At 46.5% G+C, this 14,774-nt stretch overlaps 1 protein-coding gene across 1 annotated transcript in view; it reads left to right on the top strand.

The window, feature by feature from the left end:
- PLCB3 (phospholipase C beta 3) overlaps positions 1–14,774 on the top strand; it is a 614,713-nt gene that overhangs the window by 510,256 nt on the left and 89,683 nt on the right. Inside the window, exons 23-26 of the mRNA XM_085625816.1 lie at positions 3,407–3,511; positions 3,688–3,779; positions 4,667–4,796; positions 11,172–11,207. Of these exons, the coding sequence (XP_085481942.1) occupies positions 3,407–3,511; positions 3,688–3,779; positions 4,667–4,796; positions 11,172–11,207 (363 nt within the window). The remainder of the gene's footprint in view (positions 1–3,406; positions 3,512–3,687; positions 3,780–4,666; positions 4,797–11,171; positions 11,208–14,774) is intronic.

Raw genomic sequence — 14,774 nt, 5'->3', positions numbered from 1 at the left:
AAGGTTGGAAATTCTTCCCCTTCCTTGGTGGACTGGCTGTTAAAGTAGGGCTCACCAGAGTCCGTTACCATCACCAAGGAAACCTGTTGGATGCGCCCAGATTTTGGAGGCGATTGCACAACCTCTAAAGATGTGGCTGGTCAACAGCAACCTAACCAGCCGCAGTACCTTCTCCCTTCCTCACCCAGTCCTGATGGCTGTGACGGATGCATCACTGCTAGGTGGTGGAGTTCATCTGGGAAAGGTGGAGAACAGAGGACTCTGGTCTCCGAAATAAATCGGCCTCTATATTAAGCTGTTGGAATGTCGGTCCATGCACCAGGTGTTGAAGGCCTTCCTACAGTCCATTAAGGGTGGGCTGGTACAAGTTCTCAAGGACAACATCACCGCCATGTGGTACAGCAACACGCAGGACGGAGAAGTTGTCCTGTGCAAGGAGGCTTTGCACCTTTGGAGGTGGTTGGAACATTGAGGCATCTACCCGATTGTAAACCACCTGAGGCTATCACTGAATACAGATCTGACAGGCTCAGTTGGAAGTCCCTGTTGATCATGAATGGCAGCTGCACCCTATGGTGGCATTGGGCATCTTCCAAAAAAATGGAGCATGAATGCTGGGCCTCTGATAAAGCCCCCAGTCCCTCTTTTTTTAGTTTTTGTATGAAGCACTACTGTCTTAACTGCCTGGTCAGACAGCCTGTGGAAATGTTTGTTTCTGAGCCTACACCAACACCCTCCACCTCGGGAGTACTACTTGTTATCTATTCTAAAGGTGACGAGTCTGTGGTTTGAAGTATCCATCAGAAGAACAAGTAACTTACCTTGGGTAAAGCTTTTTATGACTATTCTAACCACAAATTTCTCGCTGACCTCCCAACTTCTATTTCTGTGGAGTGGTCTCTTTTTACAGTCTAAAAAGGTATCAAATTAGATATCTGCCTAAAAGTACATACAATTGTTTTGCACAGTTTGAGACAAACACATACACTAGTGTAAGTGTGGGATTCACTAATCGTAGGTCCTACCAATTATTTACCACAGAGTGGCTAAAGCAAAAATTAATACCGTAACAATCTTGCAGAGTTGTAGCAGTCTGGGAGGAATCTCCAGCTACTAAGACTTTTGTGGGTTGGAGGCACATTTAGCTGCTTAGCAGGAGTGAGTGCTACCTTTAATTCTTTTGGTAATCAGACTCGGTCACCTTACTTATGTATCTGTGATTTGAGGTACCTCTTTGAGGTCTTCCTCGGGCATCCAAAGGTACTTACTGCCCATTTCGAGCAGCAAAGGTTTAAGGAGAGAAACTTCACCCACAGCTGTTTTCCGCCTCATCCTAGACCACTGGAAAAAATTCTGCCAGTGGCTCACAGTGTACTACAATTGGAGCCAAACAAAATCAATCTTGAATTTGAAAATTAAACCAATAACATTGAAAACATTACATTTCGAATCGGACATTGAAAAATCTTAGGCTTCTCAGTCAAAATCAAAATACAACCGGACAAGGAAAGAGTTCCAAGCACGATTGAGATGGAAAAAAGGCTCTATTGAAACAAACTCTGAAAACAAGGACAAGACTTTGAATGATCAAGACTAAGAAAACAGTTAAGTGGCTTGATGTTGAAATTAGAATGAAAGCGATAATGCTGTAATAACCGCTTTACTACAGAAGAAAAAGAGCTTGGATGAAACCTTTTCTTCTTATAATATACCACACAGTTTGGAAGAAAAACCAAGAGAGTAGGTGGTAACAACTGCACAAAGGAAAAAGAGTAGGCCAGTCATGCCTCCACAAAATACGGCAGACATGCCTGCTCATCAACAAGAAGAGGACGATCCAGGAGAGGACCGTCACATACAGCATACGTGACTTAAGTCATCCTCCAGTATGAGAAACTTTACACCACAGCCAGGATGCGGAGGATAACATGTAAGAAAATATTGAAACCGAGACTCCACAGAAAGAAATATTCTTCCTTGTCTGTTACTCCTGACAACATATTGGTTTACAATGCTTTTAATAAATGACCTGCAGATGGGTATGGAGAATGAACAAGCATAGTCATGGTTCCTACCAGATACTTTGAGTGTAAAGGAAAGTGCAATTTTAATAGTGTTGTCGACTGTGTTATAACAAAGCAAGGAGGTATTCACTAAACCAGCAATAGCTAGGATGGTAATGCCTAGAATCAGAATATTTGATGTCTATTACAAACCACATTAAACAGACTACCCTGTCATAGTCACTGCAAGGAAATGATCTAAAACTTAATCAACGGGTCACCACCCAATAAAGACCCCCAGAAACTAGAAGCAGTGAGTAGAAAGGTGGAGTGTGCCACTTCCACTCAATGGAAAATAGCTAATGTCAATGCTCTGTTAAGCAGGGTCAGGCATCAGCAGTGGCCGAAGAGGCAAGAACTAATCTGTCACGTGCCAGAGAAATGTAAAAGCATCACTAGATTCTGTGTGTTTTAGATTTTAAACCTAAAGTACAAGCACATATCATTGTTATGTCCTTTACAAAGGAGCATCTTCTAAGGTCCTACCCTAGATACCTTTCTAGGAAAATTGAAAAAAGACTAATGATACGGTCAAAACTCTGGGGCGCGACAAACGAGAGACAATTTCAAAAGAACGCCTAGTCTTATCCCACCTCCTTTAAAGGAGAGGTTGAGGTTGATCCAACATTAGCGGCTGGACAATTCAAACTTCTCAATCCTGTTACTCGCCTGCTCAGTGGCAAAATGCGATGCTTTTCATTCAGTGTGAAGTGGGTCTGCCATAAACGGTAATTTCCCCCCTCACTCCACCAGGCAGCATCAAATACCAGTAGGAGGCAGAAAAAGAAACCGCTACAGCAATGGCAGTCCATAACAACGGGCAAGTGGCTATTGAACATAATAACGCACAGGTGCTACATCGGGTTGAACAATACACCAACTACGACCAAACCCAGGTTTCAGGAGTACAAAAAAGAACACATACTTCTGTTGAATGTGATCATTGAAAGACACCAAACTGCAAAATCAATGTTACATATTCTTTGTTGGCGCTAGTGTAATGGCATTTCTCTTGTGTCCGATATCAGTGTGCCCTAACATTCGAAATGTTTACTGCTTTGTCACCATCTTTCTTTTCAACGTCTCCCTCTCTCTGTACATCTTCACTAAAGCCTATGTCTGTCTTTTGCCTCTTTTCAACTCGTTTGTCATCTTGCACCTTCCCCATTCCCAGTCTCTTCACTTCCCTTTTTCTCTTCTCATTTCACCTGTCCTCCCTTCTCAATTTCCTTTTTATTCCTTTTCTCGCAACACTAGCTCTTTTTTTATTCTCTTTTCACTTTTGCTGTCTGCCTCCATCTCTCTCGCCTGCTATCATTGTCACCATTGTATCTCTTCTATAGGTTATCACTATATTTGCCTGCGCAATGAGAGTAACCAGCCCCTCTGCCTGCCCGCTCTCCTGGTCTACACTGAAGTTAACGACTACATCCCAGACGACCATCAAGGTAGGAGAAACTAGAGCAAATCACTCAATGGAGCAGGACTCAAGCACGCTTTTGGTATATCTGTGATTCTAGTTGTGTTCCGTACTGGTATTGGCAGGTTTTCTGGCTCTTCTCCCCCACGGTGCACAGAGTTGTTCCTCTCAATACTGGATAACACTCCTCTCTTTCTTCTACAGATTATGCTTACGCCCTTACCGATCCTATTAAACACGTCAGCCATATGGATCAGCGGGCAAAGCAGCTTATAGCGCTCCTGGGAGACAGCGAGGTGAGTGGTTTAGTGCTGCTCATAGTGACACCGGGCTGGACTACCCTGGGAGTGTTTTATTTATGTATTTATTTAAGCGTTTTATATAGCACTAGCAAGACCCGAGGGTATCGGAGAACTTTACATCAGCAAATGTGTACATCAGGGTAACGAAATAAATCAACTCGGGTAAGTCAGACCAAGTCAAGTCAGTGGTTGAGTACAGGAGAGGAGAAGTTGCGGGGGGGGGGGAGTGGGTCCAAGGAGAGCTGAAGGTGGAGATGTTGCCACATTGGGCAGTTAATGAGGCAACTAGCTAGGATGCCAGTTGATTAGGAGATCTTTTAACTGTCTCTTGAAGCATGGGAAGGAGGGGTTGGTCGTGATGCGTGTTGGTATGGAGTTCCAGATTTTAGGGGTATTGCTTGAAAAGGAGTGAGACAGAGTTTTTGTTTGTGGGCTTTGGGCGGGATGAGAAGCATGCTATTTGTGCTTCTGAGGTTTCTTTTCTGTACTGCTCTTCTGAGCTTAGAGGCGAGGTAGGTTGGTTTTCCGGTGTGCTGGGCTTGACGCATGCTGGTGGGGGCTGGTAGCACTATTCTTACACTGAACTGCTACTGGTGGTACCTTATGGCCTTCTCTAAAAGTATTGCACTTGAAGTGAAACCAACTGAGCAGTTATGTAAATGCTGCTTCCTCTTGGATTGGCATCTAGAGACAGGGGACTGCATCGTACATTCGCACCCACTGTTCTGGACTGGGGAGTGCTGCCGCCACATAGTTGCACTCTTCATGGAACTCCCGCTAGCTGTCGCTTCTGTTGCTGAAGTAAGGCTCTTGTAAGAAATTCATAGGGTATATCAATTCTTTTCAACGTTCCTTCTTTTTGGTCACCTTTTCCTTCGCAGCAGGGAAACAACATAGAAAAACCAAAACAACCACCAAAACCTGGAGGGAGGCCTTCACCGACTCCTGGACCGCTGCCCAGGCCTGACCCTGTCCCAGTATCTGTTGGCAGTCCCAGTTTGACCAACACAGGTAATACTGACAGAATCCCCGAAGCAACATTGACACACTGTAACTTTGTGTTCGAGGCATGTGGGCTGCTGAATTCATATCTGTGCATAGATCGCCGCCTAGTGTTGGGTCCGGATGTTTGCACGTTGTTGTCCTGGAAGAGTCTTCGAAGTATCCTGAGATAGGTGACTCCTCCCCTGGACCACAGTGCGCATGGGCATCCTCTCCATCCTCAGATTGTTTTTTTCCGCCATTGGGTTCGGATGTGCTTATCTTGACTCAAGTTAGGAAAACTTTTTTTTTTCAGGCCAAAAGGCCTTTAGTTCGCGTCGGTACTGTTCCCGATCGGTATCGACAGTTACTTGTTAGTTTATCGACTTCAAAAACAACTTTTTCGCATCGTATCCGACCATCGACCCTACATCGACGATGGAATCGAGGACACCATTCACGCGGTGTCCTGTTTGCAATGCGAAATATCCCCATGTCGACGTCCACCCGGTGTGCAACAAATGCCTTTCACCGGATCACGACGAATCCACATGTATGGCCTGTGCCCGATTCCGATCCAAGAAGACTCTCCGGAATCGACGAGCAGCAAGACTTGAAGCGCAGCAAGCGGCACCGGCCCCGACCAACATCTTCAGCGCCGAGGACGAAGATGTGGAAGGCGTGGAGAACCTACCCTCCAGCCCCGCTTCCGAACACGATTCCGGATCGGAAGACATCGAAGAACAACTCTTTCACAGAGAAGAAGCCGACACCGAGGTAGGAGACTACGATGAGGCCTTAGGGGCCGAAGAAAGTAGCTCCGGTGACGAGCAAGGCCTACCCGTACAGACGGAGGATATCACAGGGCATCAGTCTATGGCTCCGGTCGAGGGATCGCCTTCGGGCCTTACCCAAGACCTATCCCGCAGCTCTTCGGCCCCGCCCTCTGGCCCGGCCTCGGACATTCAGCGGCAGCCATTAGTGCCCAAAATGACTGGTTTCCCTTCCTCGAAACCAAAAGTCGTATCGGTTCCACAGAAACCGAAACTGAAACTGACACTGGTCGGATCGAAGCCCACGACACCTTCGACGCCAGCCAAACCCGTCGGCACCGACCGCACCAAACGGGACTTCGGTGCCGAACTCGCAGCAGCCGACGTCGGCGCCGACACACGGAAAAAGGCCATCGGTACCGCCAAGCCGCCTCGGCCCCCGGCACCGAAACAATCGACTTCGGCCACGAAGGTCAAAATGGCCGCTGCGTCGCACATCGCTTCAAAAGCAGCACCGAAGGCCCAATCATCGACACCGTTGACAGCTACTACCTCTCCTCGACTCGATGACCCCGTGGCCCCAAAGAAGTCCACGCCTGCCTCTACAGAACCGCTCGGCGCCAAAGAACCGTCGGCGTTACAGGTGCGACAAGTTGCAGCGTCCTTGCAACGCATCAAAGAAAAGGCAGCCCTCTAGGACACGTCAAGCTCCGAGCCGAAAAAAGCTCAAAAAGCTTCTCCAGCAACACCCAACATCACTTTTGGACTGCCGCCATCCACGGCGCCCAAACTTTTTGAAATCAGGACACGTGTCACCCAAACTAGGATCACACCTGCCGAACGCTCTCCTACGGAGACGTCACCGTCCCACATCATCGATGCCGACACCGGCAGAATTATTCTCCACAAGCGGAAAATATCTTCCGAGCAGGCTTTGGACTCCTACCGGATCCCGCTAAAGAAAAAGCTGCCAGCGGATTCGGAACCAGTTCTTTACGAACGTCTCCAAACCTCCTACCTAGATCCACAGCCCTTCTCTCCGACACCCTCCGAAACTGATGCTTTGGAGGACTACATGGGTGACGATGCCCCTACCCCAGAGAGATGGACCCTGAAGGCCAACAGGACCCTGACCAGGCTTGGGATGACCCTGTGGACCCGGGTGCGCCTATGGATACACAGGACACGCAGCTATATGGCGCAAAAACGTCTCCCACAGAGGACACTGCCGCATTCAACGCCCTCATTGAACGTGCTGCGGCCAATCATGGTGTACAACTCCACTCTGACACAATCGAGGACGATTTTCTAATGGATACTTTCGCATCCTCAGAAAGGAATATCAAAACTCTACCCATGCTGAAAGGTGTCCTCAAACCAGCAAAGGACATTTTCAAAGAACCCACTAGGGCAAGAGTAATAAACCCCAGGATCGACAAAAAATATAGGTCGGCGCCTGGGGACCCTACGTACATTAGAGGACAGTTGCCTCTAGATTCCATCGTAGTCGCTAATGCTCGCAAACGGGCGCACTCGCAGACTACTGGGGAAGCTCCTCCCCCGGACAAGGAGTCCAAGGTGCTAGAGACCTCCGGCAAACGGGTTGCGGCCCAGGCAGCTAACATATGGCGTATTGCCAATACCCAGGCGCTCCTAGCTCGCTACGATCGCGCACACTATGACACATTGGAAACCCTACTCCAACATATCCCTGACCAATACAAAGAGGGAGCAGAGATCCTCATCAGGGAGGGACAACTCCTCACAAACGCATCCATTAAGTGTGCACTGGATGCCGCAGATACAGCTGCCAGAGCAATAAACACCAGCGTCATGTTACGACGATACGCCTGGTTACGAATCTCCGGATTCAAACCTGAGGTTCAAAATAACATCCTCAATCAGCCGGTCAACCCCGACTACTTGTTCGGACCAGAGGTTGACACCACCTTAGAAAAAATAAAAAAGGACACAGACACTGCAAAGTCCATGGGGGCTCTCCAAACGCAGACCTTTCGGAGTGGCTCCTTTCGTCGCCCCGGAAATAGAGGAGCAGGTAGAGGACAGGGGTCACAGCAAACATTCAACAAGGGCAACACACAAAGTACCTACGATAAAAACACCCGGGGTGGATATCGTGGCTCCAGCACAAAGGGTAGAGGACGCGGATACGGCAATACCAGGTCCTCCCCCAAGAACAAACAGTGACGCCCTCTCCCTTCCTCCCGACCACATGACACCTGTCGGGGGAAGGCTACAAAGGTTCCTGTCCACGTGGAACTCCATCACCACGGACAGGTGGGTCAAAGATATTATCAAACACGGTTACTGCCTAGAATTAACCTCCACTCCACCCACAATACCGCCAAAACACCGTCCTATGTCCTCAGAGCACTTAACGCTATTACGGCAGGAAATGCTAAGTATGCTGGAAAAAGGCGCAATAGAGGTCGTACCCGTCCACGAGCAAGGTACGGGGGTGTACTCCCTGTACTTCTTAATACCAAAAAAGGACGGGTCACTCAGACCTATACTAGACCTGAGACCCCTCAACCACTACATTCTCTCAGAGCATTTCCACATGCTCACCCTACAACAAGTCCTCCCGCTGCTCAAACGGGGAGACTTCCTGGCCACGTTAGACCTCAAGGATGCGTATTTCCACATACCCATTCACCCCTCACACAGAAAATATCTCAGGTTCACTATTCAAGGGCAGCACTACCAATTCAAGGTTCTTCCCTTCGGCGTGACAACAGCACCCAGAGTTTTCACAAAGTGCCTAGCTACTGTGGCTGCACATCTACGGAGGCAACACATTCACGTCTACCCTTACCTGGACGACTGGCTTGTTCAGACAAAGTCAGCCCAGCAATGTGCCAGCCACATGTCCCGCACCATTCACCTTCTTCACAGTCTGGGGTTCTCACTAAATTACCCGAAATCACATCTCAAACCCGCACACGTACAACAGTACCTAGGTGCGACCATAGACACTCTGGCAGCCACAGCTCAGCCAAATTTAGTGAGAATCAACAGCATGCAAATGCTGATTTCCAAGTTCAAACCCCAACACTCCCTTCCCGCGCGAGTGTTCATGCAGCTGATAGGCATGATGGCCTCCTGCATTTTCATAGTCCCACACGCGAGACTACATATGCGCCCGCTTCAGGAGTGCTTAGCACGTCAATGGAATCAGGCTCACGGGCAACTAAAAGACCTAGTGTTGGTGAGCGGTCGGGCATACAACTCTCTGCATTGGTGGAATCCACAAAACCTTTGCAAGGTCCGACCGTTCCACGAGCCTGTTCCACAAATAATACTGACAGCGGACGCGTCTCTCCAGGGATGGGGAGCTCATGTACTCAATTACACAGTGCAGGGACTATGGACAATACAGCAAAAGAAGATGCACATCAACCTTCTAGAACTGATGGCAATCTTCCTGGCAATGAAAGCATTCAAAGTACACTTGTGCAACAAAGTCGTGTTGATCCGGACGGACAACATGACTGCCATGTACTACATACAGAAGCAGGGAGGAACACACTCTCCACAGTTGTCTCATCTGGCTCAGAGCATGTGGAAGTGGGCCATTCAGAGGAACATATTCCTCATGGCGGAACACCTCCCCGGCAAGGACAACCAGATGGCGGATCTGCTCAGCAGACACAGCCACCAAATGCACGAGTGGGAGCTACATCCGTCAGTACTCCAACCGTACTTCCAACAGTGGGGTCATCCAGCGATAGACCTATTCGCCACAAGCAAACGCAAAATGCCAAAGCTTTGCCGCCAGGTTCCCACATCCGCAGTCGCAGGGCAATGCGATATGGATGAACTGGTCCGGCAGATTTGCGTACGCTTTTCCCCCAGCACCATTGATACCGCTGGTGGCACGCAAACTCAGACAACACTCACTGACACTCGTCCTGGTTGCTCCAACATGGGCACGCCAACCATGGTACACCACCTTTCTCGAACTTTCCGTGGTGCCGCATCAAAGGCTGCGGATCAAACCCGCGCATTTGACGCAGAACCATGGAGAGATTCAGCACCCAGATCCGCAACAGCTGAACCTGGCAATCTGGCTCCTGAAGTCCTAGAGTTTGGCTACCTAAACCTGCCACCTGACTGTATGGACATCATTAAGGAAGCTAGAAGACCCACTACCAGAGCTTGCTATGCAGCCAAATGGAAAAGGTTCGTCATTTATTGCAATAACAATGACATTAACCCGCTAGACGCATCCATCAAAAACATAATTTGTTACCTCTTACACCTATACCGATGCAATCTGGCATACACCTCAATACGTGTCCATTTGACCGCAATATCAGCCTATCTCCAGAACAGGCAGCACCTCTCTTTATTCAAAGTGCCTGCCATCAAAGCATTCTTAGAAGGACTCAAACGAGTAATTCCTCCAAGCCACCCACCAGCTCCAATGTGGAACCTCAACTTGGTCCTCACACGCCTGATGGGTCCACCCTTTGAACCTCTACACTCATGCGAGATTCAATTCCTCACCTGGAAAGTAGCTTTCCTAGTAGCGATCACTTCTTTAAGGAGAGTTAGTGAACTCCAGGCACTAACCGTTCAAGAGCCATTCATACAGGTTCACGCCAACAGGGTCGTACTACGTACCAACCCCAAATTCATGCCCAAGGTGATATCGCAGTTCCACATGAATCAAACCATTGAACTGCCTGTTTTCTTTCAAAACCCACAAACTGTCGCAGAAAGAGCACTCCATACACTAGATGTAAAGAGAGCCCTCATGTACTATATAGACAGGACTAAAGTCTTTAGGAAAACAAAACAACTTTTCGTTGCCTTTGCCCCACACCACAAAGGTAACGCCATCTCCAAAGCAGGTATAGCCAGATGGATCGTTAAATGTATTCAAATTTGCTATCAAAAAGCTAAACGCACATTAACGATTCCCCCACGAGCCCACTCAACACGTAAGTTAGGGGCCTCCATGGCTTTCCTGGGAAACATTCCTTTGCATGATATATGTAGAGCAGCCACCTGGTCCACTACACATACATTTACCAAACACTATTGTGTAGATGTGCAATCAAAACAGCAGGCAGCTGTAGGACAGGCTGTTGTCAAAACTCTTTTTCAGACCGCTGCAGCTGGCACTGGTAGCCGCCGCTAATGGGAGGTACTGCTATGTATTCTATGCACAGATATGAATTCAGCAGCCACATGCCTCGAACTGAATATGCTACTTACCAGTATGCATCTGTTCTTGGCATGTAGGGCTGCTGACATTCATATCGCCCACCCTCCTCCCCGGCGCCTGTAGCAGCTGCAGCTCTCAGAATTACTGTATAGCATGGTCATCACTTTCTGTATCTACTCCATCACTGCCACAATGGCGAAAAACAATCTGAGGATGGAGAGGATGCCCATGCGCACTGTGGTCCAGGGGAGGAGTCACCTATCTCAGGATACTTCGAAGACTCTTCCAGGACAACAACGTGCAAACATCCGGACCCAACACTAGGCGGCGATCTATGCACAGATATGAATGTCAGCAGCCCTACATGCCAAGAACAGATGCATACTGGTAAGTAGCATATTCAATTTCTCTCATACATGCTTTCTGATTCTGTTTCAGGCCAGAGGGACGATCTCATCGCAACTATTCTGACAGGTAACAAATAGAATTACATTTACTTTGTGATTTCTGCTTTGTTGCTCCTTTCCACTAGACCCCTAGTTCTCAAAGGGCCAACCATTTCCTGTCCAATGTGTTTCTCACGTCACTCAACTAAAGTGAAGCCCACTCGTGATTATACGTTTTTTTAAACCCAAGAACTTGAATGAAGCAGTCTGGTGAAGGACTTTAGAGGGCCAAAAGTTGAGTGTGGTGGAAGTCAACTGTGCCCCTAATGATTTTAGCCATGGGTCGGTTGATTAGGACTCTTGTTCTGGTGACAAACCTTTACCTTCAACCCAAAAGTACACAACTGGAAATGGTTATATTTAGTTTAAAAAATATTAGAAAGAGTTCAAGTGGCCCAATCTCCGAAGCATCTAATCCCATTTGAAATCTTGGGTGTTGAAGCATGCTGCTTAAATCAGCCTATTGAAATTTTGGCCTTTCTCATCCCAAAGTAATAGTATCCCACTTTCCTGATTCAGAGAGAGACAACATGATTTTTCTCAAAGATTTACCAAGAATGTTTTACTTGCCCAATCCTCCTCAGATTGCAGCACAGATCAGTTTTGCCCTTTTAGCACCTCCATTCGATGGTTGCAAATGCTTTGATATATATTGTGACGACCACTCCCAGGGCTGTTTGCCTTACTAAGAGCTGTAAGAAGAGCTTCTCCTTCACAGCATCTTACTTGACAATTGTCAGAATGCCTGTCTATGCATTGATGTAAAACTGTACTTTCATAAAAGTCTCGACTTGAGAAGAAATGTTTGTAAATTTCATGTTCCGTTTTTTGCGTAACTGTTTTAGACTGTGAATAAATAGCACATTAGCTATGTTATTGGACATTGCACCGCTTCTGTTAACATTTGATTCTCCAGCATGGATGTGTTGTCATTCCTCATGCCACCCACCACTGTCTTTCCCCCATGCAAAAAGACATTTGGTTGTTGCGTGTCCTTTGCTTCTTTGGCAAAAACAGATTGCAAAGGAGCAGTAGATTAAAGGTTACCCAGACTCTCTCGGCTTTGTCCAGGCCCAGTCTGAGAGAGCTGAAACAACTTGCAAGAAATGTGTTAGTAGCGTTGTGGTCCAAATTCAGATGAATCATTGACATTATGTGATCCGGGGAAAAATTGTCGCTCTGAGGAAAGGTTTCACTGTTAAGTATCTCAACTACTATTGATCATTAATTTATAGAAGAATAGAATGACACTGCTCATTAGAGGCTTTTGAGCACATGGAATGAGGGTAGTCACTAAATAATGGATCCATTGAGCATTCAGGTAGTTTATTGATTCCCTAGAAATTTGTGTTTCAAAAGTACATTTTGAGAGCAGATGTGGCGAGGGCAACATTTCAAGCAGAACAGATTAGTCGTTTTAGGGAAGAGTTATAATTCTGATCTGATATTCCAATGTACAGCAGATGTATTAAACTTAAATGAGTTAGGAGTTAGTTATTTATCTCAGGGTACGCATTCAGTCGTTTATTTTGTATGATGGTTAAGTTACAAGAGCCTATTAAATCCTTCTAGCTCCACATGTTGTCACCATCAATGGTAGAAAGAAGATCATGAGCGCTCAGAAGAAACTAGCACTACTGGCAAGTTCATCCATAATTAGAAAGGTTTTGTATGGAAGATTAGGATTTTTGCGAGTGTGTAATTGTTGATTTTTATTATGTTTGTTGTAGCTTTGACAAAGTCATTTTTGACATAAAATGTGTCCACTCCTTGCAAGGATTTAATAGCCTCTTGTAACTTCACTGACCTTGAAAATTAATAAAATGAATTAGTATACCAATATAAATAATTGTTATTCTCGACTCATTTAAGTTTGTAGGATAGATCTGGTGTACTGCTATATTTCATTATTGTGTTAACAGTCTGGTAATCCCCTGCTATATTGGGTAAGAGGCATTAACTGTATTTGTGGCATTTTCAGTGGTGGGTCACTGCGGGTTTAGCGCTTTCTATGCTGAAAAATTGGGATTTAACTAGGAGATGTGCAGTACTCTTTCCGTGGCTACTGCATCTAGTTGATGATTGTGATCTGAGGTTGCAAATGGGCTGGTACAGTTATTTGCTCTGTTGGTATTTTGTCTCATATTCCTGGATTGATTTGTGTACCAGGCAGTAGCAGCCAGTTTGAAACCAAAGTAGTGGGGTGGCTTGGGGACATAATACACAACAAAACAAATTACATACCTGCCACATCGCCGCTCTTCTGCTCCTCTCTGACTTCAGTCCACTGCAGACACAGGCTCCCAGACTCCCCTGTGGCCAATTCAGACGCTGCTCTCATGCTGCTGCCAGCATGACAGCACCATCAGGATTAGCTTGGGCGCGCAGAGCGACAGGGAGTCTGTGCCGGCACCGAAGCTCGGGTTGGAGAAGGCTCAGTGCGCATGTCGGTTTAGCCGTCCTAAGCTGGACAGCCCAACGGACATGTGCAATGATAGCACCACTTCCCCTCTTTGACAGCCATCACGACGACCCTGCCAGAAGACTCGCCCCTCAGAGGGAAAATAAAACGATGATAAATGTTTTATTATCATTTTATTCTTTACGTTTACGTTTGAGACTGCTAGCACAGGGGGGCAACACTCCTCCGCCATAGCAGAAAAGCCACCTCTGGTACCAAGGAAAGATTTTAGTGCTAGACTTCAGTTCAGCCTCCTATGCTCCTATCTTACCCAGATGAAGATTGGATTGAGAGCATGATTCCCATCAACATGAAGATGTGGTTAAATGACTGTAGGGAGTAATTTGCAGTGAGAGGGAGAGGACTGGAATGATTGTTGATCTTTTTCATTCCATTCATCATGAAGATAGGTGGGAAACCACTTTGTTGACTAGGGTCGATACTAAGAGATCACGGTTGTAAGTGACTTGTACTGTTTTTCACTTTGTTGACTGAAGGTCAAGAATCGCAGAGTACATGATGCCAATGGATGTGAGAGGCACAGTAGAATTGGAATAAAACTTCAATTTACTCTGCAAGGGTGAATGCGTTGGGTTATGCATGCTGGGCATTCACTTCAAATCTGGGATTCTCAACTAGAGTCATGGTTACTTGACATTTTATTGGGTGGTGTTTGTTGTTCTCTGGTAACGCACCATAATGGATGGTATCCCTTTAGAACAGGATTAATGAATGGTTTGTTTAGTGTTTTTTCCTATTGAATGGAGGCCCACCATATCATTTCATGGATGTTTGCAGTTCACTGAATGCATGGTTGTAAATACTGAAGGACTTTGCTGTTTCTTTCTTTTTGTTGGCATTGACAGCTGTCCATTGCTTGACTTGCGTAATTTTTCAGTTAGAATGTATCATTACCTGATAAAATAACTTAGATTCAGTTCTATGAGTATGATTGGGATTTATTGTGGTTACCTTGTTCAGGATGGTGATATGTAGGTTGGAGAGAGTTTATGGATGTCTTGTTAAGGTGGCAACATTAAGCTAGCCATATGATTTTGGATCTTTTTTGTGCATTTGATAGTTCCAGGGGTTGTAGTTAATCTATTCTATTGATGTATTGGTGAATATGAATGC

The sequence above is a fragment of the Triturus cristatus genome, chromosome 9, assembly GCF_964204655.1.
Source record: "Triturus cristatus chromosome 9, aTriCri1.1, whole genome shotgun sequence".
Lineage (NCBI taxonomy): Eukaryota > Metazoa > Chordata > Amphibia > Caudata > Salamandridae > Triturus > Triturus cristatus.
The sequence above is the reverse complement of the archived record's forward strand: the minus strand, read 5'-3'. Positions and strand labels throughout refer to the sequence as shown.